The following is a 26,322-nucleotide window of genomic DNA, read 5'->3' as shown; positions in this document are numbered from 1 at the left end:
ACTTGTACGCATTGGTTCCTAAATGGAACAAAACAATACAGCAAGACGCACTTCCAAATTAGCTACTTCCTTTTCAAAGGCACTCGATGCCTTTGGTGACACTCTAGAGCCACGATGTAGCTAGGATACTGTCCCGTCCTCGCAGGGGGATACAGACAATAGCACCTGCTTACACATCAGAACTCTAATGATAAAAGGAAGAATTAATGAACCGCCCAGGGAAATGAGTGCCCAGGAGGTGTAAGAATTCTATGTTAGCTTCAAAGGGGGGAAAGAAATCTAATAACAAATTGTGTTGAAATTCTCGGATGGTTTTGTTCAACTGCAAGTTCCTCTTGTGTCTTGTTGCGTGATCAGTAAAGCGGTTACTCGGGTTGTCGATTGGCTTTCATGTGATAGAGGTAAACCATTCCTCTTCCCCACAAACCATTTCCCAAAATTGTAGAAAGAAACCTTCTGACCTTAATATTCTCAGTCCATATTTTCTGTCTTCTGTTTTCCTTTTTTCCTTCATACTCCCAATTCCTGAATCATTTGACTATATATTCTTCTTTAATGTAGGCAGAATAAGGCCTGTTTGGCCAAGATGTGCGACTTGAACATTAAATTAGATTATAAGCGTTTCTATTAAATTACAGTTCGGATAAGTGCATAGTCTGTTCCAGCACCCCCACCTCCTCCTCCGGGTGTACACTTGTACTCTATTAAGCCTGGACTCATATTAAGGGACTATGAGAGATCTTCCATCCGAAACCCACAACCGACGCTGTATTAATGAATGCGTTGTTCCAGACCTGTGGTTTGTACACTTGAATTCCTAATTAGGCCTCCTTTGTCTGTGTCACACTTGCTTTGAAATACTCCTGTTTAATTACTCCTGTTCTGTTCTCCTGCGGCTCCGCTATTCAGGCTTTGAAAGGTGATTTCGTGAAGTAATGAGATTTCCGATCTGACTTTTATTTTGGGGTATTTTCTCTTACCAACTGGTTTGTCCGAACTTCCCATCAGCCTGGCCCCTCTACAGAGACACCAGGCCTGGGAAAAGCCAGCACTCCCAAATGTACTTCAGAGCTGTGCCTGCAGACCTGTAGTCATCCAGAAAAGGACCGATGTTGAGACAGGCCATCGTTGGCATGTTGTAGGGCCCCTGATTGCTTTCCCAGAGAGCACTGAGGACCTGTTGGGTCCTGTTTGGGCCATTCTTAGATTCACCCCAAATTGTCAGTTGTCAGAATCACGTCATCTCCTGGGGACAGCACAGATCACATGGGGCACTGGCCTCACCGTGCCCTCGGGTCTCCTAGGTAGCCATTACTCTAACAACTGCACAGCTCCTGGGAAACTGACTCCTTCTCACATCAAAACCAAGAAGCTCGCTTGTCTTTTCCTTTGGATTTTTATTTTATTCTCAGCGTAAGAGTAAGGAAAAGTGGCGATCCTACTAAAAGTAGGCTTCTAATTACAAGTGTTTGTGTTCCTTTTGGCTAAATTATCATCCCACTACTGTGCGGTGAGAATGGTTCTCCTTTGATGTGTGAAGGCCTCCGATTACGCGTTCTAATTTAGTAGGATGTGTAATACAGACATAATTAATAGGATTGGTGATTAATTTTGAAAAGTGAGCAGCTTTGTCTAATTGCTTATAATACCCATCATTAGGGAATTCATCCTTCTACTCAAACGAAACTAAGTAGTAATTACCCAATCATTTTAATGGAACATCTTAATTGATTTTCTAATTTTTTTGTATTCTGCCTTCCTACACAAACACACCCAGGCCTTAGATTGTATTTTCATAGGCTTTCCGACTTTATATAAAGAGATGGCTTTTAAAAATGGTGTTGGGGTATGGATCAGGTAGAGAACAGTGGTCTGGGGATTCTCATGTGTGACCGCAGGCATGACAGGTGACTCTTTAGAACCCTCCTTACGATGCACGTCACTGTAAGAGCCCAGGCCACTGTACAACATCCTTGCTTTGCTCCCAGCTGCCTGTATGCTCCTTTCCAGAGAAAATAGTCTGAGATCTTGGCCCCAGGACTCCCTAGGGGAAAGCAAATGAATGAATTTCAGTGACCGACTCCCCTCCTACACTCACCGTATCTGTGAGGATGTCTGCCCGGCCCACAGCTTTGGCACAGGGGACATGAGCATTCCGGTGGACCCTTTCTATGGCGGTGATTGAGTTCTTCCAGGTCAGCTAATCCTTGGAGGGAGCATTCCTTTGATTATAAAGCCTGTTGTTAGTCTGACAGATGGGGTTAGTTCCCTGTCAGCTTTGTAAAGCGGGAGAGTCAGACGGGCTGCCACTGTGCTGGTCTAGGAGAACAGAACCAATGGGCCGGCTGCGTCAGAAGTGTTAATCAGACTAATACCTTGAAAATGGTGGCTTGGTGAGGACGGGTTTGTGTGTAGTTCCGGGTTACTTCACTTGATATTTTAAGTCACATGCTGAGAATCTCGGCTAGAAATCAATTTAAGACTTTTTTTTTTTGTCTAACATTAGTTATTTCTGGATAAGACCTGTTTGTTTATTCGATACATAAAACATAAACACAGGTGGCTTATAACTGGCATAGAAACAACGTTAAGATGATCTGTTTATGTTACTTTGGATCATTTCAGAATGTCTTACTGTAGATCTTTAAAGATCTGTGAAAACGGTGATTCACCCATGTCAGAGTGCACCAGGTCTGTCTTTTCCTCATGGGTACCTCTGTCTGACTAGCGCAGAGCCGTACTTTGTACTTGGTGTATATGAGTCTGTACATCGGATACTTGAAGTGGCACGAACGCAGGAAGCCAAGCTGGCCTGGCCTGGGCCAGAACTGTGGTTTTTATCAGTGCATTGCAGTGCTGTCATTTTCAAAGAATGGGTAGAGAAATGGCCCCCTAATAATGGAGGGGTTTGTGTTCTCTACCCCACTGTCTGCAGGGCAACTCTTCTTGTGCTCCCGCTTCTCTGTGTTTCAAGCTGACCGATCAAAACGCTAGCTCCTTAGATTTACATATGCACGTATGTCCCTCAGAATCAGAGGTAATAACCGTCTGCGTCAACATCGTTAGAATTTGGGAAGCTAACGCTACATGGTTTTAAGTCATAAAGTTAGGGCACTAGAATTTGATATCCTGATGTATTTCCTTAAAATCGAAAGCTTGTGCACACTGTAAGGAACTTGCCTTGGAGCCAAGAGTCATGCACACAACTCCAAAACCTACTGGCTCTGTGTCTTGGTGATACTCGCCTCCGGTAGAGGAAACCTCTCAAAGGTAGCATGTAAAGGGAGTGAAGCCATGTTTGCATGCGAGTGTACCCTGGCTCTGTGGGGCACCGCTCCTACAGGACAGACTGGCTGCAGTCTGAACAGTGTCCCTATGGTGCCATTCCTCTCCCTGTGGTGGCGTGGAGCTCCTTGCTCCACCAAGAGAGAGGCCAGCACAGCACATCGCCCTGATGACCTTCTGAAGGATGGTCACCCGTGTCAGAGTGCAAAGATGGACCCTTAGCTTGGGGTTTCAGAAGCGAGCGCCACGTGAGGAGTTCGTGAACTCCTTGTGTGGCATTCACCATGACCCTGACTGTGGAGGTCATGCTGTCCTAGGGAAGTGTCATGCATCCCATTCACAGCTGCCAGTCACGGTGGCCCCTGATCGTCACCGTCACTGTGAGGACGAGTATTAAAAATGTTTAAGTGAAAAGAATGGAGCAAGAGGTGGTGGAAAGGCAGAAGAAGCAGAATGGGCGGGCCCTTGTGTATTGTTTAGAGGGCGCCGAGGTGGAAAACATTCCGGTCGTCATCTACTGTACTAACTTTGGAACTGGTCTAAAGTTACCGCACCAAAAATAAACAGTGTTTGATTTCAGTTTGCTTAGGACCTGCGCAGCACCCCGGGCGGCCCCTTCTTCTGTGTCCTCCACACACAGTTTTGTTTCTCCCTTTAGCATCCTATTCGGTCACCGGACATTGCGCATAGAAATTCCTGTGTTTGCAGTTGACTCAGGGAGGACCTCTGGGACATAGCGTCTGCCTGAGCCTCTGTCCATATGGGTGGCTTCCTGTTAAAAATCCTTCTGCACAGAGGAAGGCCGAGGGCTGGAGGCTAACACTAGAGTCTCAGAGCGTAGCAGCGTCTGGCCTTTCCTGCTTGTTTCTGTACAAGAGGCCAAACCTGATTTCTCTGCCTCCTGCCAGTGATAAGCGTGGATAGAGACCTCTTCCCAGGAGGAGGCACTTGGTAAAGACCCCTGGATGCTGGCAGGGGATTTCTAACAGCGTGAAACATCTCCCGTAAGTGCAGAGACTGGGGCATCCTGCCAGGTAGATTTTTTTTTTTTCTAACAAAATGCAATACTCTGGCGTCCTAAAGAAAGCTGCGTCTCTTTTCCTTCCTTTTTGGAGCCCCGATGAGCTTGCATTGTCTCTGCCTGCCATTTAGAATACCTTTATCGTTTCCAAAATGGACACACACACACACACAGACACACACACACCTTACTGTGAAATAGCAGGCGTAACTATGAAATAAGACTTCACTTGAAGTTGAAAGCGAACCACTACTTTGAATTTAGTCCTTGAAGTCCCCAGCCAATGCATAGTAGATTCTCAATACAAGAGTTGCATTCTCTGAGAAATCGTGTGCTCTTTGCATGCAGTGGGGATCAGCCAAAAGTCCCTGCCGACCAAACCAGCCGGTTGGTCAGACTTCTGCTCGTGGAACTCGGACACGTTTCTAATTCTCCTGTTGATCTGAGGCAGCCATTTTAGTACAGTTATGCTGGAGAAACCTGGAGGTCCCTTTGATCTTTATAGTAGAATTGGACTTCACATGCAGAGAAATAGATGAACTAAAATAAAACTGGGTTTTAAAGAAAGGACTTGGATGGCCACTGGCTTATACATCGGTAAAGACACTATACAGAGGTGGCAGCCACACTACACGATGACGTCTGTCTCTTTTTTTATATGAAAATAATCAAGCTTGGATGTTTTCCCTCGTTGAAACCATTCAGGCCTTGTGTGCACGCAGGTCCGTTTGAGCTCCCTCTTCACACTCACGGAATCTGACCCGTCCTTTAGCCAAGAGGCTCAGAGTCTGCCTATACGTCTGCAAACTTCTAGCGGGCTGTTGGTTATTTTCTTAAATTCTTGCTTCTTACAGCTTCTGTTTAAGTCTTTCCTTTACATTAAAAAAAAAAAAGGATAATATCGCTAGCTTCTCAAATGGGGTTGCTCACATTTATGTGTTCTCCAAGCATAACACTCATGTCTAGCATTTGCCCAACTGAAGTTGATAAAGAAAAATGACATCACAGGGCAGGGACTTAGGAGAGAGTGTGTCTTACTCCTTTCTGGGTTAGGAAGAGGGACTGTAGTGCATTATGGGAAGTGTACACTGATGTAGTAGGTACTTTCCCTGTATCGATGCTTGATCATTAATAAGCCTTGGCCCCTTTATCTCTATCTCCTCATCTAAGTCTCTTGCTACTCACAAGGGCACAAGCTACCTCTTTACCTCTGCCTGAGTGATCTCATGAAGTACTGTTCATCTAAAATCAGGCTGGGGAGGTAAAACGCCTGCTTTGCAGGCAGGAACAGCTGGGTTTGGATCCCCAGTACCCATGTAAAAAGCCACACATACATCTGTGAGGGAATCGGGGACACGGGCAGACACTCAGGCTTGCTAGCCAGCCAGGGTGGGCAGTTCTGGGTTTAGTAAGAGAAACCATATCAAAGTTGGGGACACGCATGCATGCACGCGTCACACACCCATGTGCGTGCATGTACAGACAAATGCTAAGCTACACACACTTCAACTTTCGAGCTAAATACCACCCTGAAATAGATACTAGGGGCCATTTCTTTGGCTCTTCCACTAATGTAAGCCCCCATCGCTCTGGATGCTGTCCCAGAGGAAATATGCCCTGGTCGCGAATGAAGCCACGAGTTAAGAACCAGGCTGTGCATGTGCCTGCTTCTCAATACCTATGGAAGGAAAAAGATGTCCCGGAGTAGGACTCTGCTGGATTGGCGTCAAGGAGGGGTTTCTTAAAGCAGCAGCAACAGCATTTAGCTTCTTGGCTACCAGGATCCCAGAGTAAATTACTTTTCTGGACTCCCTAGTGTAGCAGGAGATTTAAAAGAACTGACGCAATTTCTAAAGCTGCCTGACTTCCTCTCAGGAAGTGACTCCCACACCGTGAGCGCCACAACAGAATTAGATCCCCGAGTGTCCACCCGAGAAGGTTATATCTGAGGCAGAAACCGAAAGCCCAGCTGTAATGCAGGTGACAGTGGGGTGGGGGCTCTGTATCCTTCCGTGGAGGAAGCAGTCAGGAGACACTTCCTTTGCAGAGGCTCATGTAACCAGCACTAGTCGGTGTCCATAGGCCTCTGGGTCCGTGTGAGTGACTCCTGGGACTGTAGGTTGAATCTAGATAGAGTGGAAAAGGCACTGTGGCTGCAAGGCCTTTAGTGAACTTTATTTTGTAATTAAAACAGCTCGAGTAGTCAAAACCAGCTCCAGCGTTCACAGCTTAAGTTTTTATTCTTACCTTGAAAAGATGTGAGACTGTCAAGTTTAGACAGTTGAATTCAGCCTAGAAAGAGTAAACTTGGAAGGCCTGGGCAGTGTTCACCTTTTCTATGACCAGACTCCAGGACAGACAGAGGGGAAACCACACTGAGGTCCGCTCCAGAAAAGCCACTGTATATTCTTAGCGTGGTCCTGGGCTGTACAAGATACTGTTGCTTGAATTTGCAGAGAGAGAGAGAGACAGAGAGAGAGAGAGAGAGAGAGAGAGAGAGAGAGTGTGAGTGTGTACTCTGTGACTTAAGCAGCCCCTGTAGTGTAGCCATTGTGGCAAACCCAAACCAGTACCTGGCCCACCATATTCACCATACTGACAGTGTCGGCAAAACAAATCCTTACCCGAATGAGGCCATTCCAGTTTGAATCTGATAAGCGTAAGACAAGGTGCCCACAATGAGGAAGCGAAATGCCACAGCTTATCAAACCAAGGTGTAACCATGAACAGCGACTGCCTCGCCTGAATATTTCAAAAGCTGGCCCTTGATGCCAGTGGAAAAGCCCAAAGCTGTCTGAAGCATCTTCCAGATACGATTTTAGCCTGCCACAAGGGACGCTTCAAAGGGGGTCGTGTTCGTGCGATGTTTAATCCCTGATGTATTGGTTTTAAAAGGAAATGTTGCTAAGTATCCGTGTTGTTCCTGGTGTTGTCCTTGGAACATTCTCCTGTCGTCATTTTCCTCTGAGAGAGAGGGAGGAAGGGAAAGAGGAAGGGAGGTGAGAACTGTGAGAGGAAAGAGGCGTGTTGGACAGAGACCTCCAGGAAGGCCAAGAATCCTCACCATGGTGCCGACTCTACGTCTCAACTGGCCGTGCCACCCGACTGAAAGAGGTCCCCACTTCCTGGAGCCACTGAGTAATAATGACTGGTTTATGTGGCATTGATTCCTGCCCAGAAAGTGAGCCCCACACCCAACAAGGCAGACCATGCAGACAGAAGGCATTCAAGGGTTGGAGAGCCATGCCCACGCTGGTTCCTGTCCCACCCTGACTTCCAGTCCTCAGATCTTAGAAGAGTGACTTGACATCCACGTGCCTCGGTTTTCTGTGGGACTGAAACAATAACCGTGGCCACTGAACTGTAGAGATCAAATGGAACTGACGCAGGTGAAATACTTATCTTGGTGCCCAGCACATTGCAGTCATCCAGTCAGTGGAAGTTACAAATAATCCGAGGTATTGAATAAGCGAAGCACATGATGTCATCGCCGGCATGGGCAAAGCAGTGCAGTGGTAAGATTCAAAGAGCATGTGCACCACTGGCCACATTGACCCAAGTCCCTAGGACTGCATTCCTCGTCAGGCTGTGTGCTTCGAGTGGCTTTTACGTAATCTCACTCGGGCTAAGTACTTCTTAAACTCCAATGACTAGTAATTTATTATAAGCACCTCCCACTTGCATAGGCTTGCCTCTGTTTTGCCATTCTGAAGGTTTCGTAAAGCCGTAGTCCATCCAGCTACCGACATCTGCTCTATACTGTCAGCCTCTACTAAAGTCACTAACTTCTCAAGAGGAACTGAGTAAAAAGCAAAAGTATTTCTATAAAGACTCATCAACCAAAGTCTATCTTACTATTCCCTGGGCCAGGTAGCAACTGCCCTGGTAATTTGGGATTGTCTCGAAGGCAAGAGTCACATCTGTTTGCTTCACATGGAAATTCACTGTTAGCACAATGTAGCTTGGTTTTTGTACACTATTTGGAGATACAGAATTAGTCGCTATGAAATGTTTTGATGCTTTTGGTTCTAACGGACTTCGTAATCGAGATCAAGAATGACGTCTCTGACACGGGGCTCACTGTGAGTCTTGGCTTGGGCTCTCTGCGCACCCAGCCATATGCTATCTCTGGCCCACCGCAAGTCCAGCACCAGTTTAGCCTCTGTTGGGCTCTGAATATATTGGTGGCCTCAGAGTTTCTGAAGACGGCAGTGCACATTGGAGCCAACAGGAGAAGCGTCTGTTGTGCCCTAAACATCCTCATATACAGTTTTCAGATCCAATCTCAAATATGAATTAAGTCATTTGCAGATGAACTGAAGCTGAAGGTGACATGGCCCTGGGGTCCTCGGGGGTGAGGAGAGCTTCAGGGGAACCATGATAAACTGGTGAGAGCGTCAGGCATCCAAGTCCGGTGGTAGTCAGCCCGCATGTGTGGGCAAATCATTCTCCAGGGACTGCACACTCCTTAGCAGGTCAGAAACTCTTGACTCTCTCTCTGAGAGCCTGCGAACCCGGGTCTCCCCGTGGGTTGCTAGCATAATAGGTTCCACTGTGGTCGTGGTCATCTCGCTACTTTGAACTTTTAGTCCTGACGGGAGGTGACAAAGCGAGACTTTAATTTCACCTACTCTGTGGCCAGAGTCCCTGGCCGAGCCCATCGCTTCCGGGTATTCGGGGTGCTTGTCCTTTCTCCTGTAGCATTTTGTATCCTTCTGGACTCCACTGTGGCCTCATACAGCTGCTGAACCAGCATCCTCAGAAGCACTGTGTGGTACTGTCATTCAACAGCGGATCGTTGTCGCTGCCTGGGCTTCTCTTCTTAGTCTGTTGACAATGTTCTGAGTGGGCAAGTACCACTCACTCAAAGAGTACCACACTCGTGTGTGAGCATCTGCCTCCCATGTTCTCTTCTCTGTGTGCAGCGGCCTAAGTGTACTATATGGGGGGCGGGGAGGAGTGAGAAGTGAGGTTTTTGTTTTATATGTTTTTGACGTGTTAACCAATAGTAATGAATTCCATTTTTCAAAAGTCAAGGAGAAAAAGGAAAACCTCAGCCTTCAGTGTAGCCATCACTGTTAACGTTCCTTCTGTTAAAGGTAACCTGGCTGCATTCACGACCCGTAATGCATTCACAGCCATTCCATGTGGTACTAGCATGGTTTTGCCGTGAGTCTTTTCCTATTGTTAGTTAGGGAGGAATCCACCCTTTTGTTTCTTTCTGCTTTAATTAGTATTGTCATGAGTGTCTTCATAAGCGACATCCTTTAGGCCAGTGCTTTTCAACCTCCGCCATGCTCTAATCCTCTAATACAGCTCCTCGTGCTGTGCTGACCCCCAGCTATAAGGTTATTTCCACTGCTACGTCATAGCTGTAATTTTCCTACTCTTATGAATTGTAATGTAAATATCTAATATGCAGCCCCCAGTGGTGTCGGGACCCATGGATTGAGAACAGATGTTTTATTTAGTGTTTTTTTGTTTGTTTGTTTTTGTTTTGTTTTTTTTTGTTTTTGTTTTTGTTTTTTTTGTGGGCTAGATTATAGCAATAGAGCTTCTAGATCAAAGAGTAGGCTAAACATGTTGACCACGTGTGAAGGGTGTTTCACATAGGTTTGGCCCATTTCTCCACACCGAAAACCATTTCTCTACACCGTCTCTTTTTCTAGAGCTACCAGTAACCGGCTGAAGTCTCACCTTTTACCTAGGTGATATGGAGGACCTTTCTAGCTTAGTGACAGTTTCGGGGACATGGTCCCCCAGAGACGCTAAGAGTTTATAGGCCCATCCTGTTGGTCTGGAAGGCCCATCCTGTGGGTCTGGAAAGCCCACAGGACTGATTGCAAAAGCCTGACCTGATCCCTCGCAAGCCCAACTGTTTATTTACTACTTAAGGCAGGAAGATGATTCCTCATGCCCCACCTTCCCATCTGTACCCCAATAGTTATTTCACAGAAACCCCTCAAGCCTCACCCTTCCTTTCTGCCTAACCCCCCTAGGACACTGTACCCCCTCTGCCTCGGCCCATGAGGGCTTCCATGCGGGTAGATCTCGGTTTCCTTCTGAAGTAAACTAAGAAGGCCCCTTCCCATCTCCACAGGAAGGATCTGAAGGTCTCACCTGTCATTCAGAACCATTGTTATCCATTCCAGGGGTTTTCTCCAATGGATGCATGTGTACACACACCAGGCATCCTGATACGCCTCCCTTCCCTTGTAACTGGCTAAGCCATTGGACGCACCACCTTCTGAGGTGCCTTCCCTTAGCTTCTTCCTGTCCTCTTCACTGCTTGAGAGAAAGGCCGACCAAGTGTGCAGTCTTGGGAGAAGTCTCCCTGACCCAGCGGACCTGCCTTCTGCCCCCCATACTGTCCACCTTGTTTACTTCATATCACTAGTGGTAACTGTGCTGGGTGTCAGTGAGGGAACCCTCCCAAGGCTCCACCACACTCTGGGCAGGCTTCTTGGTCAGCACTGGTGACAAGTATTTATATTAAATACATGGATGCCCTCGTGATACTGAACGCCTAATTACCATCTTCAACATCGTAACCTCGTTTTGGAAGCTACTATGACCTTGTGAGCATTAGGGGCATTGATTTATTAAGTATCTTAAGGCATAATGAGTTTCTGTGCTGAGACCCTAAGACAGTAGAGCTCGGTGCTTGGCCTTGAGTCGAACCGCTTTTCGCAGCCTTAAGCCCTTCTATCATGGTGCCCCGCTCCCTTCCTCCATAGGAGCCCTGGCAGGGGTGCCACCAACGAAAGACGCAAGAAGGATGACAACCAAGTTGGGGCACGGAGTTGAGCCTTCTCCCTGGTTCCTCAGGCAGTTCTTCTTCATACTCTTGCGTCATCATTGGAGCGAGTTCACGGTTTACATACGACAGAGGCAGCAGAGCTGTTCTATAAAGGACCACTTCCTTCCTTACAAGGTCGATGCATAATAGACTCTAGATTCAGTGGCCTGAACTGTCCTTCATGAACTGATGATGGCGTCAGAATACTTCCTCGATTAAGGACACCATGCGACTCTGCCCAGCCCGTTTCCCATGTCTGTCTTAGATGTCTTAATTTAAGCCACGCCTTTTAAGGATTCCATGCTAACAAACACTTGGCTCCCATGTGGTTTGAAAGCCTTCAAGTGAGTTGTTAGCCTAATAGACGATTCACCAGAACCCTTAGCATGGAACATGGAACTGATGCAGCTAAATAACATTGTAGAAGGTGCTGAAAAGTAGATTTCTCACTAGTACCAAAATGCCCCCCCGTTGAACTGTGGGCGGTAATGAAACAGTAGAGACAAAGATGTTGAGGGGTCAGGGGTTACACCTCTTCATGCATGACATAGGTTTTATTCCTCTGCTTAGATGTTCTGTGTCCTGTCTTTGTGTCTGTCCAGTGAACATAGTAACCTCCAGGGCCTCCCAGAAAGGACACCAAGCCCTGAGCACCCCATTTTCCTAAGGAGTTTTGCCTTTTCCAGGGCCCAGTGGTGCAGTCTTTAGACTCCAAGCACAAATCTGTCCCAGATTTGAAGGTGTCATCCAGCCAGTCATTGGCCCGGTTGCAGGGCTTCTGCGTGGACCAGCCTGTCTCCTCTGCCTTGCTGCTGAATTGTTAGTCACTAGGCTTGCTCGGAGCCCCACTGTTAAGGCCTCAGACCTACGACAAACTGTTAAATGGGATCACTATGCATCGGTTAAACTTGCAGGGGAAAGGTTGGCATATGAGGATGGCATGTGATGCTATAAAGTTCTAAGTAAAATAAAAAATATATGTAAATTTATTTCGTTCTCAAGAACCATAGTTTGCGGGGGGTGAGAAGAGAATAGGTTAAATGAAGTAAAGTTGAGTTGGCAGTGGAAATGGCCTTCCTTGTTGGTGAGAAGCCATGCCGCATCCTTGAAGGGTGACGGGGACAATTCTCTACGCTGCTGTGGTTCGTGACGTGCGGCCACTCTCACCCCTTGCCATTCTCCAGCACGGTGTATAAAACACACCCTGGTGGGAATGGGGGTTGGTAAAACCCGGCTCTGGGAGTGTGCCCAAGCTGGACCCCATACCCCTTTCTACATCACATTGGGGTTGACAGCCTAGTGACACTTGTCCATGTGGCTATTACAGTTGTTCTATTATGTGGTCCTTCTGTGAGCCTTTGTGGGCCTTGGTCAGTGGCCAGCCACAAGAAGAAGGTTCTGAAGGTCCAAGGAGAATGGCAGACAGCATTGTTGGGACTTGAGGAAAACGGTTTGCCAGATTCTGGAGATATTGTAGTTGGGTCAAGCTATGCCCCTTAGTGTCTCAATAGAAGGTGCCCTGATGGTCCCTCAGTCACCCTCCACCATGTTCTCTTCTTCACTAGAAGACACGATTCCAAAGAAAGTGGTGTGTCACTTCAGTGGGAAGACCTACGCTGACGAGGAGCGGTGGGACATCGACAGCTGCACACATTGCTACTGCCTGCAAGGCCAGACCCTCTGCTCGACTGTCAGCTGCCCGCCATTACCCTGTGCCGAGCCCATCAAGGTGGAAGGGAGTTGCTGCCCGATGTGCCCAGGTATCCAAACTGTCATCTTTCTGTGGTCAGACAAATAGGGCTCAGGTAGTGGGTCAGCCCAGTTAAAATGCTCCTACACAAAGTCCTCAGGGTGATTTGCAGAGCTATGACCATGTAGGCAAAGGCTCTTCTAATTTGCATACTCTCCCCATAAGGCGGGGGTACAGCCACACAAGTATAGCCCACCCATTAAAGGAACTGGCTCTGTTAGAAGAGCATGGTTTTAGTGCAGTGTTAGATTTGCTTAGGGAGAAAGCCCTCAGATCAAACACAGAAGGGAATACAACATGAATGTATATCAGAACGAAAATGGAAGATTTGCAGTGAAAGAAGATAGGTCTGGATCATTGGTATTTTTAAGCTCAGCAGTTTGAGCCCCTACCCCACCATGATCTGTAGTCTTTTCCCAACCCCTCAGCTGAACCCTTCTCCTCCCACGTGTAACGTAACCACCACCTTCTGCTGTCTCCTCCAGCCCTTCTCCCTCACATCAGCTGCCTTATTCAACCTCTCATTTTCAAACCCAAGTCCCCACAGCTGCCCAGACACCCCCCACCCCCATCTTCTAGTTTTCTATCCCTCTGCCTCCTGCCAAAACAGCTCCTTTATCCCCTGCCCTAATCCCAGAACTGCAGGGCCTCAGCGTTCACCGGGACAGCCTCTGGGCAGTGTTCCCAATCGGATCCCATGCACACCAGAGACTCCCCAGGCAGCCTGGACCACACATAGGCTCTGACTCCAAGCGAGACCCACGGTGAGCCAGGAGCCTTTCCATCCTCACCTTGAGGCTCCTGTTTCCCTTGCAGCATTGTGTTAATGAACCTTCCTGTGAACAGGACAGTAATCTGGGATCTGTGTCACTTTAGAAATACCGCTGGTCTGTGATCCTTGCAGATGGGGCAGCCAGACAGCGCTGAATTGAACTCTGTCGGTCTTTTGCTGGGTCGTAGGCACATAACCCTATCTGAGCACTTATGAAAATGTGCAGTGACCTTTGAAAACTAGCTATAGTAAAACTGCAGGTCCTTCTCAGCTCTCCTCGTGCTTGGTGGGTAGTGACACTTGCTGCTGATGCTAAGGCTGCTTGGGCCTTCCTACCTGAGGCGTCCTGCGCTTGGCTTCAGGGTCACTGACTCTCTTGTCTCCTTCCCTTGTTCCCAGTGTTCCTCCTCTGTGTGCTTTCCCAGTCCCTCCTCAACTGACCAGCCACCAGAAATTGGGGCAAACACCGGTTTATGTTAACCGTCACATCAAGAACAATTACAGGATTTCAGAGAAGGGGTAGGGAGTCGGAGGCAACGACTGTACAACTCTTGGTGCAGGCCATGAGGGCTAAGCTCCTATGCAAAGTTTCACACAGTGAAGCCGCCGTGGCCCTGAAATGCTTCACAGGAGAAGGGTTTGAGCAAGACCTTAAAGGTCGAATGGTCTCTCTTAGTTGGAATGAAGAAGTCTTCTATCCAAAGACCCCGAAATAGGAGAGGTCAAGCCAGTGACCCTAGGACAGATGAGCTCTAGAAGCAGGTGGGGAAGATAAATGGTGACTGAGATGGTTAGGGCCTTGGGGCCTATAAATGAGTTTATATTTGACCTTTGAAGGGGTGGGGAGGTTCAGTTCGGAACAGATGTATCACATGAATAACCAAGGCCATGTCTTGGGGAGAGTGATGGTGTCCGTAAAGATCCAAACCTGGAGTCACTGTGACTCACACAAAACTATGAAGCCAACACAAGACACAAGACAAGGATGGTAGAGTAGGAAAGTCTCTGTTCCCTCTGACACTAGGAAGCACTTCATCCACCACTAAAGCCAGTTACCGGCTACTGGTGTAAGCCATGGAGGTGGGGAGAGGGAGTCGTTTACCTCCTGGGCCAAATGGCCTTGAGTCGAAGGCTCTATTTGGATCAAGGATATTAACACCAACAATAAACAGCTCTCCCACCACCTCTCAGGTAAAATGCTTTCCTCTTTTAGAAATGTATGTGCCAGAGCCAACCAATGTGCCCATTGAGAAGAAGAACCATCGCGGCGAGATTGACCTGGAGGTTCCCATGTGGCCCACCCCAAGTGAAAATGACATCATCCACCTCCCTAGAGGTAAACGCTGAGAACTGTCCTGTCTTGTGGTCTTTCTTTATTCCTGATTTAAAAAAAAAATGCTGTGTTTTCAAACACCTCGTGAAAGTTCAGTGACTACTCTGGGGAAGGCCACGGTGTATTAAGCACCAGAACCTCAATCAAACCCATCTGTAGAATATTGGAAAATGTGCCCACCCTGGTCCTGCAGGCTCAGATGCTTAGCAATGAGAGGAACAAATATACCCCTAGTCACGTGTATGAGCGTAGCAGAGGAAGAAGGCTCCTCCCTGGCCCTTGGGCTGGCAGCATCCCTCTTCATGAGGGTTTAACGTTTATTACAAAGCCGATTTCTACGGATTTATTTCAGTCCTTTCTTCTTTTCAGTTGTATACACCAAGCAAGTAGGCTTGTTTCTTGTTAGCTATGAGCAAAGCCTGGCTGCTGGCTTCCGTTACTGCTTCTCTTAAAAAGGAGATGAGTCTCAATCCATGCTAAGACACTGCCTCCTGTTGACTCCAAACATGTTTTCAAGATCATTGTGCGGGTTTTATATTCCTTCTGGAAGGAGTGCTGTGTGTTGTGGGAGAGATTAATGATCTTGTTACTTTAGACATTATAAACATTATCTTTGGATCAAGCCGGATGACCACAGAACCAAACTCCTGTACCCAGGATTCCATTTCCGACTGGATGTACAGTTAAGCGTTGTGTGTTCACTCGCTCAGTGACCCCTTGGTGGAGACTCTTGGCTCCAGGCACCAGAGCAGCCTCACCAACTGTAGTCTGCTGGGGACCTGCCCATGACATAGCAGCTTTTAAAAGTCCCAGAGCAGAAAATAATATGCTTCTTGGTAATTCGTTTCATTTTGATCTGAAAGGTGTGGGTCTTGTTGATAACGTTTATCTCTGGTGTTGTCTCTGAGTCCAGGGAACCTCCAAGTTAACTTCTTGAGGTGCGCTATTTAGCATCCTGACAGGACAGAAAGATTTAAGTTTGTAAAGAGTTGTCAGTTCTTCACTAGGATTTTCCTTACTTGACTGCCCAGTGTTCATAGATGCTCTATAGGCTTGAACCCAGTCCTGGTGTCACTTGGAGTATGGGAAAGAGTCTTCTAGATGTTTTGTATTTAAAACCTAACCCATCAATAAAATACTTCCGTCGTGGGTATTTTCCTTCTTGATGATCCTCCTTTTTTCTCTTCCTGTTGAATACTACCCACTGGGCGGGCTGACTTGAGAAGATGCGTCCTCTCCCAATCTTCCCTCCTCTCTGTGTACACACAGCACAGGAGCCACAGCCCGAATACCACAGAGCTGTGCTTTGTAAGCTGAGTTTCCAGGACAGTCAGTATGTCCTCAGTCCTTCACTCACTGGCCCCTGACACCTGACTGGGATGGTTGATTTGGATGAAAACATTAGAGCTTCAGAAAGTCGTGCCTTTTCTGTGTCTCTGCAACTCACGTGTGGTCTTGCCTTGGTTTCTGCAGTACTGGAGGTCACCAAGGTCCTTGGCCACAGTGGGCCATCACCAGAACTGAGTGGTTACACCTCCCACTTTGCAACCTTCATTTTTAGAGTATCTTTGTAACGTCACTTTGTGTTTGTGTATGGTATACACATGTGGAGGTCAAAGGAGCACTCCGAGGGCCGTTCTCTCCTGCCACATTTACGTGGATTCTGGGGACTGGGCTCTGGGTATCAGGCTTCTCCGCCCTTCACCAGCTGAGCCATCTCACCAGCTCACAGAACACCTTAAAAGAATAGAAAGATACTCTTTCTTAAGAATATCCCCCTGCGCTTCTACTGTGATTCCCTAGGACAAGATAGAAGGTATTTTTTTCAGCAAATGTATTAAAAGTAAGCATTCTTGCTTTGAACTTAGCAAACTAGACTATCAACTCAATTGTCTCATGTTTGATCTAATTAAACCTAGCTTCTGCCACATACTTTGTTCTGGTCTCTGTAAGTAGAGAACAAAACTGCCCTGCAAAAATCTTCACACACACACACACACACACACACACACACACACACACACACACACACGCTAATATTATATATTCATTATAATACATAACATATAGTCATTGTAAGCGAGATATTTTAATGTTAGCAGCAAACATGTTTAAGTTGTCAAATTTTAATCACTTTAAAATCTATCCAGCGTTTTATAATTTCCTAATTAGCTGCAGGAAATATCTTATTGCCCAATCAGTAACATTCTTACCCTCATTTTTTTTGTTGTTGTTGTTGCAAATTTCCTCCTAATCCTATTTCCCCTCTAAGTAGTTTACTCTCTAAGAGCTCTCTTTGGCTCAACAGTAGACTTTAATCATGGTTTTAGCCCCAGACTACCAGGAAGTAGGAAAACCAAGCTGCCGATCTGTATTTGCAGTGTAATTAAAATAATCCTCTAAAATTCTGATTCAAGTACTAAGTGCTTGTTTCTTCTCTCCTAGATATGGGTCACCTCCAGGTAGATTACAGAGACAATAACAGGCTGCATCCAAGTGAAGACTCATCACTGGACTCCATTGTCCCCGTTGTGGTTCCCATAATCATATGCCTGTCCATCATAATAGCATTCCTGCTCATCAACCAGAAGAAACAGTGGATACCGCTGCTGTGCTGGTACCGGACACCAACCAAGGTACCGTTTGCGAGTGGTAAACCGTGAATGATGACTAAGAGAGCTTACTCTCCTGTTTCCCTACACTTTCTTAATATGGTTTATATCGGGCAATGCTGTTTTTATTCTGCTAGTCTTAATATCAGTATTTATCAAGCTGTAGCAAGCAAGCTTAGGATACTTGCCCAGGGCTGGGTTGAACACGGGGTAAAACCAGTCACCCCCACACACGAGTCCTAACTTCTCACAGACCCGGCTTCTTGGATACTTTTAATGGGTTTAAAGGAGCTGGTATCTGCTGGGGTGACTTGATCATCGGTGCTTCTTCTCACTTTGAGTCTTTGAATGGGAAGAGAAAGGAACCATGAAAAGAAGGGAGGTGATAGGAGAGAAGATACTGAGGGTGCAAAGATGTCAGGTAGACTTAGCACAAGCGTGCAGAGAGCAGGGCGAACAGGACAGCACAAAGACCCGGAAATAACACAAGGCAAGGTCCAGAGTCCAATATGCACGGGCACAACTTTTATGCTAAACGCATGGTGCTGAGCAAGGAAAGGTGACAGGAGAGAAGATACTTCTACCAGCTTTCAACCCTCTTAAATGAAGCCTGCAGCCAAGGATTTGGAAATGGTTACTGTGTCATTTCACCAATGAACATGTAGCTACAGCCACAGTACGCTACAGGCATGCCCCATGGGCACTCTAGCCATTCTCGGGTGGCGAAGCCATTGTGTATCAGAGTTGGGTCTGCCTTTCTGTTCATTGGGCACATAGAAGTAAGCTAATTCTTTGTGGGTTTCCCCCCTCGTCTCTCACTGAACAGCCTTCTTCTTTGAATAATCAGCTGGTATCGGTGGACTGCAAGAAAGGCACTCGGGTCCAGGTGGACGGTTCCCAGAGAATGCTAAGAATCGCTGAACCAGATGCACGATTCAGTGGCTTCTACAGCATGCAGAAACAGAACCATCTACAGGCAGACAATTTCTACCAAACGGTGTGAACGCAGACAGCAGCGCGGATGAGGTTTCGAAAGACGGAGAACAACGACAAAAAAACAAACAAACAAAAAAAACAAAAAAAAAAAATCTGCTCTTTAAAGTAAACTAGGATTTGCGCACTTGCTTAGTGTATTGTATTGGATTGTGACTTGGTGTCCAGCACTAAGGGCTGGACTGGGATGGGCTCTGTCTACAGCACTGTGCAGAACAAGCATTCCCACTTGGCCTCAAGATAACTGACCACATGTTTTCATAGAACCAAAGTTTTAAAACTTGCTAAAGTATATTTGCTTGTAAGATAGCTGTAAAGACATTCGGGGGTGGGGACAGAGAGTTTGGTGGGGGAAATGGGTCGGGAGGGTAGTGTTGGGAAGAAAAACAATCGGTCAGCTTGGCTTGGGGAGAAAGCCAGTAAAAATAAAGGCAATTCATGGCCCAGAGGAATTTTTTTTTTCCTGTTACTCTCAAAGACTGTTGGTTGCTGCAGTGGTCAGGGCTGAATAAGCAGGAACACAGAAGGCCTTGGAACCCAGCTGCTATCCCACCAGACAAGCGCATCCGAACTCTGATAGCCATCCCAGGTCTAAAGCCACAAGTTTCTCTTCTATACAGTCACAGCTGCAGTAGGCGGTGAGGAAGGGCAGGGAAATGGCTAGCGGACGTGTCTCGAAAGCGGGTTATCGAGGTTGTATACGGTTTCTTTTTGCTGCTTCTGTTTTCTTCCGTGCCAACCAGCCAGTTCCTAGTAGAGACAGCAGATGAGTAAGAACGAGGTCAGTTCTTGGACCCGAGCACTGGCGCTTTGCTTGCCACATGGCAGGAAGGAGGGCACCGGCGAAGGACAGCAGGCATTTCCAGGGGCTACACTTCATTGTTCGTTGTTGTTTTCTTCTGTTATATCATTGGTGGTTGTTCATAGTTTTGTTGAAGCTCTAGCTCAAGAAGAAACTTTTGAGAAAAAAAAAACACGACTCTTTGGGATTGTTTTTCCTTATTATATACCGATTCTACAAAATAGAAACGACTTCATTCTAATTGTCTATTATTCAAGCACCTTTGTTGAAGCTCGGAAAAAAAAAAGATGCCTCTTTAAACTTTAGCGATTATAGGAATATTTATGTGACTATCTTACGCTTCAGAAACAAGAGTATTTGTGTGCATGTGTATATAATATATATGCATATATATTTATACACATACAATTTATGTTTTCCTGTTGAATGTATTTTTATGAGATTTTAACCAGAGCAAAGGCAGATAAACAGGCATTCCATAGAGATGCTTTCTGACCACTTAGGGGTTTTTTTGAATACCATAATCTCATTTAACTGCAGTTTAATTGCAAAGAAAAGGGGTGTGGTGGTGTGTGTGTGTGTGTGTGTGTGTGTGTGTGTGTGTGTGTGTATACACTTGGAGCAACCAGCATTTCCCATGCTATGGAAAGGATATTTCTCTATTAAAATGTTTCTCCTTCATTTGGATTTCCTTTCACCTGGTTTCCAGTTTGCTCTCTGGCCAGAGACATGGATGCCAGTTTTGTATCTGAATCACTAATCAGCTCCTGGGTTTTGGTTTTGTTTTTTTTTTTTTTTTTTTCTTTCAAACAACTGTTTGAAACAACTACTGGAATATTGTCCGCAATAAGCTGGAAGTTTGTTGTAGTTTGCCTCGAATCTAACTGACTGTATGCTATAGTGTTAACTTTTCAAACAGCTCTTAGCACTTTTATACTAATGACCCACTTGTGCATTGATTTTCCTTTAAAAATGCTTGTTGTGAAAGACACGGATACCCAGTATGCTTAATGTGAAAAGAAAATATGTTCTGTTTTGTAAAGGAACTTTCAAGTATTGTTGTAAATACTTGGACAGAGGTTGCTGAACTTAAAAAAAAATTAATTTATTATTATAATGACCTAATTTATTAATCTGAAGATTAACCATTTTTTTTGTCTTAGAATATCAAAAAGAAAAAAGGTGTTCTAGCTGTTTGCATCAAAGGAAAGATTTATTATCGAGGGGCAATATTTTTTATCTATTTCCAAAATAAATTTGTTAATGATATGTTACTGAAATAGATTTACATCAGCCTGATTAGTATAAAATTTTGTTGACAATTTATCCATTCCTGGCATAAGAAAGAAAAAGAACTTTATCGAAAAAAAATTGTAAATGCTTGCTTTTTTGTTGTTTTTTTTTTCAATCATGCCCATATGAAAATACTAACAGGATATAGGATAAGGTGTAAATTTTTTTATTATTTTAAAGATATGATTTATCCTGAGTGCTGTATCTGTTACTCTTCTACTTTGGTTCCTGTTGTGCTCTTGTAAAAGAAAAACAAATATAATTTCCTGAAGAATAAACCAGGCATATAGCACTTGGAGTGCACCAGAGTTCTGTGGTTTGGTTTTGTTTCCATAAAGCGAAGCTGTGAGGGGATGGTTTGTTTACATCCTGGCTTTCCGCAGCAAATAAAACACTAACTCAAAGCCATGCGCTTCCGAAAGACTTCTGACCCAGGGTGAGAACACTGTGGTCTCCCAGGGCTGCCTGGTCAGTCCTTCAGCAAGTGGCCTGTCCCCGTGGCCTCCGTAGAAGGCTGTCCCTAGACTGCACTGCACAGGAGTGCTGGAGTGTCATAACTGAGGAAGATGCTGGCATTTGGACAGACTGACCAAATGACCAAAGGGATACTTTTCCAAAGTACTGCAAACACCAGACCTCCTTTGGTTTTTTAAGTATCTCCATATACAGGGAGATACTTCAGAGATGGGACCTAAATAAGAAACGTATTTGGGTTTTCCAGATACCCCTTTCACACAATGTCTCTGGGTAATTTAACACTTTGATTGAGATTTGCCCCCCAGGACGCCAGCACACGACACTCAGGGTAGGTATCCATTGGTGCTCACAAACTCTCAGATTCTGAAACTTTGGATTTAAGATTTGGGTGCCTAACCTTTCAGAACGACATCAAGGCAGGTTTCATTTTTGTTTGGCGGATCATGCTATGCAGTTTACTACTGAAGAATAAGGTGTTTATAGAACAAAACTGGGGAACCCATTGAAAAAGGACTGACTTGGTAGAGAAAGGCAGGCACTCCAGCGTGAGCCCGAAGCAGGTCATGGGCCGCTACACATCCTTTAGAGCTGTTTCCCTAGTCTAAGGCATGCTACAAATTCTACTGAAATCATTTCTTAAATTATTAACACCATGTCTTCAGCAATTCAAAGGGACCTGGCAAATAGTCCCCATCTCCACTATCAGGCAGGGCACTGAAATGCAGACTCTAGGAACAGCTGATGCCAGAGGCCATCAGACTTCAGACCGGGCCTCACGTACACTGCATTCACTGACGGGGCTGGGGGTGTAGACAGCCAGTGTACATGAGACTCTACGGTGGGGAAGACTCCCAGCTATGCTCGTTTGGGAGAGGGAGCTGCCTCGGTTCTTTGGATCCTTGCTGTCCAGCTAAAGAGGAAGATGGTTTGTCATTCCACAGCAGTGCAGTATGATCTGGAAAGGCCGCTTTCCCTCTTCAGCATCCGAACGAAGCTACTGAGAGCCTCCCCAGTGAGCACACTTTAGTAGTGAATTCCACTCGAAGTCCAAGAATAGCACTGAGGACAAAACCAAACAAACACTCAAGACCCCTAAGTGTGAACTGTTTTATTAAATGCCGCTGACTTGATTGAAACTGGCAAAAGTGTTCATGATTAGTGTTGCAGCCATGAGCAGCTTTTTCTAGAAAAGCACATAGGTGTAAATAAAACCGAGCACACCCATGAGAAAAGGCAGTACCTCAGCAGCTCCTTAAGCACCTTAGAGGCATGAACCCCTTTCAACACACGCTTCTTCACGGGACAGACACACCCAAAGTTCATAATGACTGTGAATGGCATCCTAACGGCTCGCATGCCAACAATGGTGAATCAGGCAGACATTACAAAACTCAGTTTCCAACCGCATCCGGCGTCCACAGTGAGGCGAAAGCAGTGAAGGCGGGTGGCACTGTTTCCCAGCAGCCACGCTGAATCTCAGTTTCTGGACAATACTGGTAGGTAATAGTCTGAAGATGCTCTAAAAGCACCGATCCTCACCCTCGCTGAAGAACGGCTACAGTTGGCTCGCCCGGTGCTTTAACCTAGTTCTTCAGTGCAGTTCACATGGAGGAACTCAAAACCTAACAGCCACACTGTCAAAAACAACAGCATGCACAGTCCACGTCCCTCCCTCTCCTTGACTGTTAACTTAGAAACCAGAATGGTTCAGAATGGTTATGTATACCAAATCCTATCTCTAGAATTCAAGAGTGCTGAAGCTCTCGTAGTGCTATAACGTGATGGATTAGTGGATGATCTATTAATACTGAATTGCAAATCCAAGTTCAAGTGTGCTGGGTCTCCAAAAGCCGGGAGTCGTGACAGCATGTTCCAGAGTAACAGCATAGGTCATGAAGCCTGGAGTCCACAGAAGGGGAAGCGGTTCCCACCATACCGCTGCTCTATGTCGGACACAGAACTACAATAAAGAAAAGAAATAGGTAGAAATGTATCTCCTGCATACACCTGGATTGAGCATGAAGTGGAATATACATTCTATATGTATATGAAAAGTGCCACTGCGTAATGAAGACTGCATACTAACGCAAGGATCTGTAATAGCATTTGTAAAAGACTTCAGGAGGTTACAACCAACAATGAGAAGTTCTCTAAGACACGGGAATTAGAATTTTCCAGAAATGAGACACCTAAAGGCCATCTCTTGGGGTAGCATACCAGATAGAAGCCCATCACTCCAGCCCCATATGTAAATCCTGTAAGAGCACGGGGGGGGGGTTGTCAACAGTGTGAGAGTGCACACTCCTGTTTCCCTGTCGGGCTGGACGGTGGCAGCACAGTGGGCCAGGGCTTATTACTGAAGTCAGCAGTGGCAGGAAGGTGGTAATTAAGTGAGCATTGCATCTGCCCACCAGCACCTGGTCCACCTTTGGCCAAATGGGGTCACTTCGAGTTCTCTCACTCCTTACCCTTGCATTAAAAGTAGGGAGGTATTTTTACACAGCTAAGCCATGGGTTAGGACAGTAAGACGGCCAGCTAAGCCACAGGAGAAAGCACATCACTCTCCACTCTGGGCAACAACCCCTCCCACATGGTCTGATTACTGGTCCCCAGGAAAAGCAACAGTTGACAGGCAGGGTGGAAAAGAACACTTTATTACCCACAAGCCCACACTGACGCTTCCGCCAAGCCCTGAACACCTCTACACCCCGTTCCCTCTTTCGTGTTCTACATTACAGCACCGTGGCTGGAGTCTGAGTTCTGGCTGCTTTTCTTCCTACTCAGTCTTCACAGCGTAAGACAGACAGAAGCACAACACGTGCAAGAACAGCTCACAAGGAACCGGTACAGGCAGCCAGACGGCTCAGCGACAGCCAGTGGCCAGGGCGGGAGGTGCAGGCCAAGGAACAGACACCTGCCTCCCCTAGTGGGAGGACAAGACTTACAGTAATGGCCCTAGGTTTTCAACATAAAGACCCCCTAGCCTGTACGATGTGGACCCAGCCTGTGTGAGGCGCACCCAGCCTGTGTGAGGCGCACCCAGCCTGTGTGAAGCAGACTGTAGGCTCTAATATTTGCAGCCCACATCTCACCCAGAGCCCTGTTCCTCAGGGCATCAGATCCTCTGAAGCCACAGCCTGGTTGTCCCGGCAGCGCCCGCCCTCCAGATCCACTGTAATTTAAGACTGAGACCTGTTCTTTATGCTCGTCTCCTTCCTGTTTCATGTCTAGAGCAAACCTCAGCGCCATCCAGCTTTCGTACCAATGCTAGCACAACACTAAAGCAAACAAAGATGTCAGGTACAAAAGAAAAAATCATTAATTCAATAGGGAGAAAAGGCCAGCCATCAGGGAAAAAAAAAATGTAAAAGATGTCGACTCAGCCTTTCCCTCCCATGTTAACCCGCTGGCAAATGGCTGGTGGCTGTTCTGTATGTCGTCTCTATGAGTGATAATTCTGTATCATTCACCGTGGGCCCTTTCAATTTTGTGAGACTATAGCTGAATACAAAGCCCATCAGAGGGCAAATGTCTCAGAAGTCAGAACACGCTCTCTCCTGCTGAGCAGTGGAAGGGAGAAGTCAAAGCGAGCGATTCTGCGAAGTGCTTGCCTTCCGTCAACCGCACGGTACTCAGATCTGGTCATAAACAAGCGCTACCGTCAGTAACAAGCCCACTGGCCGGCATTCACTCTGTCCGCAGCTGGGTGAGCCCTCTGTCCCTTCGACTGAGGAGGTAGCATTTGGATTTCTGCTCTGGGCAGAGGGAGGCCCTTGACCTTCTGCCGTCTTCTCCCTCCTGAGTATCGGCGGCCTGTGTGGTCCAGAAGGCGAGTCTGACTGACACTTAGGGCCGCAGCTCGACAGTGAGAAATCCTGGCCTCCCCCTTCTCTACCTGAAACTTCGGTGTCCTCTCTGCCTCACTTGGCACTGTTCACAGTTCTCTCAGCTCCATCCGGCCTGGCACATCTGTCCTTCCCCCTCTCCTGCCCTCAAGGTGATTAGAGACCACCCTTCCCAAGACTCAGAAAGAGTAGTCAAGGTCATTTTTAAACTTTTTTTAAAAATAATTTATTTTATTTTACTTTATCTTTTGAGACAGTGTCTCACTATGTACCTCCTGGCTGGCCTGGAGCTCTATGTAGAGCAGATTGGAATAAACTCCGAGATCTTCCTTCCTCTGCTCCAAAAGCTAGGATTAAAGGCATGCATTACCATGCCCAGAGCCCAACTGGGTTTAACACATTCCTAATTCCTGCTCCGGTGAGGTTTCACCATTCTGCTCTGGAACTTCTTTCCAACCTGGGATCTCAAAGAGAAGCCAAATTGTGTACAGCCCTAATGTTAGTCATACATCATCTGCCCTTCTACCATCACTGAACACTAACAAAGTTTATGTCAAGATGACACATCTAGTAACTAAGCACAGCCCCTCAGCCACTGCTCCCACAGCATCACAGAGTTCACCTCTCAGCATACAGTCGGTTAACAGCTCACCTCTCAGCATACAGTCGGTCAACAGCTCACCTCTCAGCATACAGTCGGTCAACAGCTTACCTCTCAGCATACAGTCGGTCAACAGCTCACCTCTCAGCATACAGTCAGTCAACAGCTCACCTCTCAGCATACAGTCGGTCAACAGCTCACCTCTCAGCATACAGTCAGTTAACAACTCACCTTTCAGTATATAGTCCGTTAACAAGCTTGGAACTTTCTCACTGTCCTCCTTCATGGCATGCAGAACTATACAACAAGAAAAAAACAACAGCAGTAACTCAGGGTCCAGGTCAAAAGTTACATGTCACTTCACAGCTGTGTCCTCAATGAATGACAGGGCGTAACTGAGTCACACAAGTTACAGAATCTTTTCTAGATAGGAGAATGCAGTGAAGGTCCAGTGCGGGGGACAGGGAAGAGGTCTGGGCCATTCGTGGAGCATCTGCTTCATTCCAGTGAATGCTGGGAGGTGAAGGACAGTACAGTGTGCACTTTGATGAGCCCTGTTGCCCTTACAGATCCTTAGAACTGGAGGGCCTTCTGGAGAGAGGGGAGCTGTAACTGTACTCTCCGAAGAGTAGACCAGTAAGATGTAGTGAAAAATGTAAAGATCAAATAAAGAAAGGCCTAGAAGGCAGCTCCCAGCATCTGCTAAGCTCTGAACACCTTCTTTGCTAGGGAAGAAGA

At 46.4% G+C, this 26,322-nt stretch overlaps 2 protein-coding genes across 2 annotated transcripts in view; one reads left to right on the top strand and one right to left on the bottom strand.

The window, feature by feature from the left end:
• The window catches only part of Crim1 (cysteine rich transmembrane BMP regulator 1), a 177,640-nt gene extending 156,672 nt beyond the window's left edge, over nucleotides 1–20,968 (top strand). Inside the window, 4 exon segments of the mRNA XM_032908896.1 lie at nucleotides 12,671–12,865; nucleotides 14,841–14,963; nucleotides 17,406–17,596; nucleotides 18,399–20,968. Coding sequence (XP_032764787.1) covers nucleotides 12,671–12,865; nucleotides 14,841–14,963; nucleotides 17,406–17,596; nucleotides 18,399–18,575 — 686 coding nt within the window. The 3' untranslated portion in view covers nucleotides 18,576–20,968.
• A 1,260-nt stretch (nucleotides 20,969–22,228) lies between these two features.
• Nucleotides 22,229–26,322, bottom strand: part of Fez2 (fasciculation and elongation protein zeta 2) — a 39,852-nt gene continuing 35,758 nt past the window's right edge. Inside the window, exons 8-9 of the mRNA XM_032908895.1 lie at nucleotides 25,816–25,881; nucleotides 22,229–23,097 (exon numbers count right to left, since the gene is read on the bottom strand). Of these exons, the coding sequence (XP_032764786.1) occupies nucleotides 23,081–23,097; nucleotides 25,816–25,881 (83 nt within the window). The 3' untranslated portion in view covers nucleotides 22,229–23,080. The remainder of the gene's footprint in view (nucleotides 23,098–25,815; nucleotides 25,882–26,322) is intronic.

The sequence above is a fragment of the Rattus rattus genome, chromosome 7 (assembly GCF_011064425.1).
Source record: "Rattus rattus isolate New Zealand chromosome 7, Rrattus_CSIRO_v1, whole genome shotgun sequence".
Classification (NCBI taxonomy): domain Eukaryota; kingdom Metazoa; phylum Chordata; class Mammalia; order Rodentia; family Muridae; genus Rattus; species Rattus rattus.
This window is presented reverse-complemented; position numbering and strand designations above follow the sequence as displayed.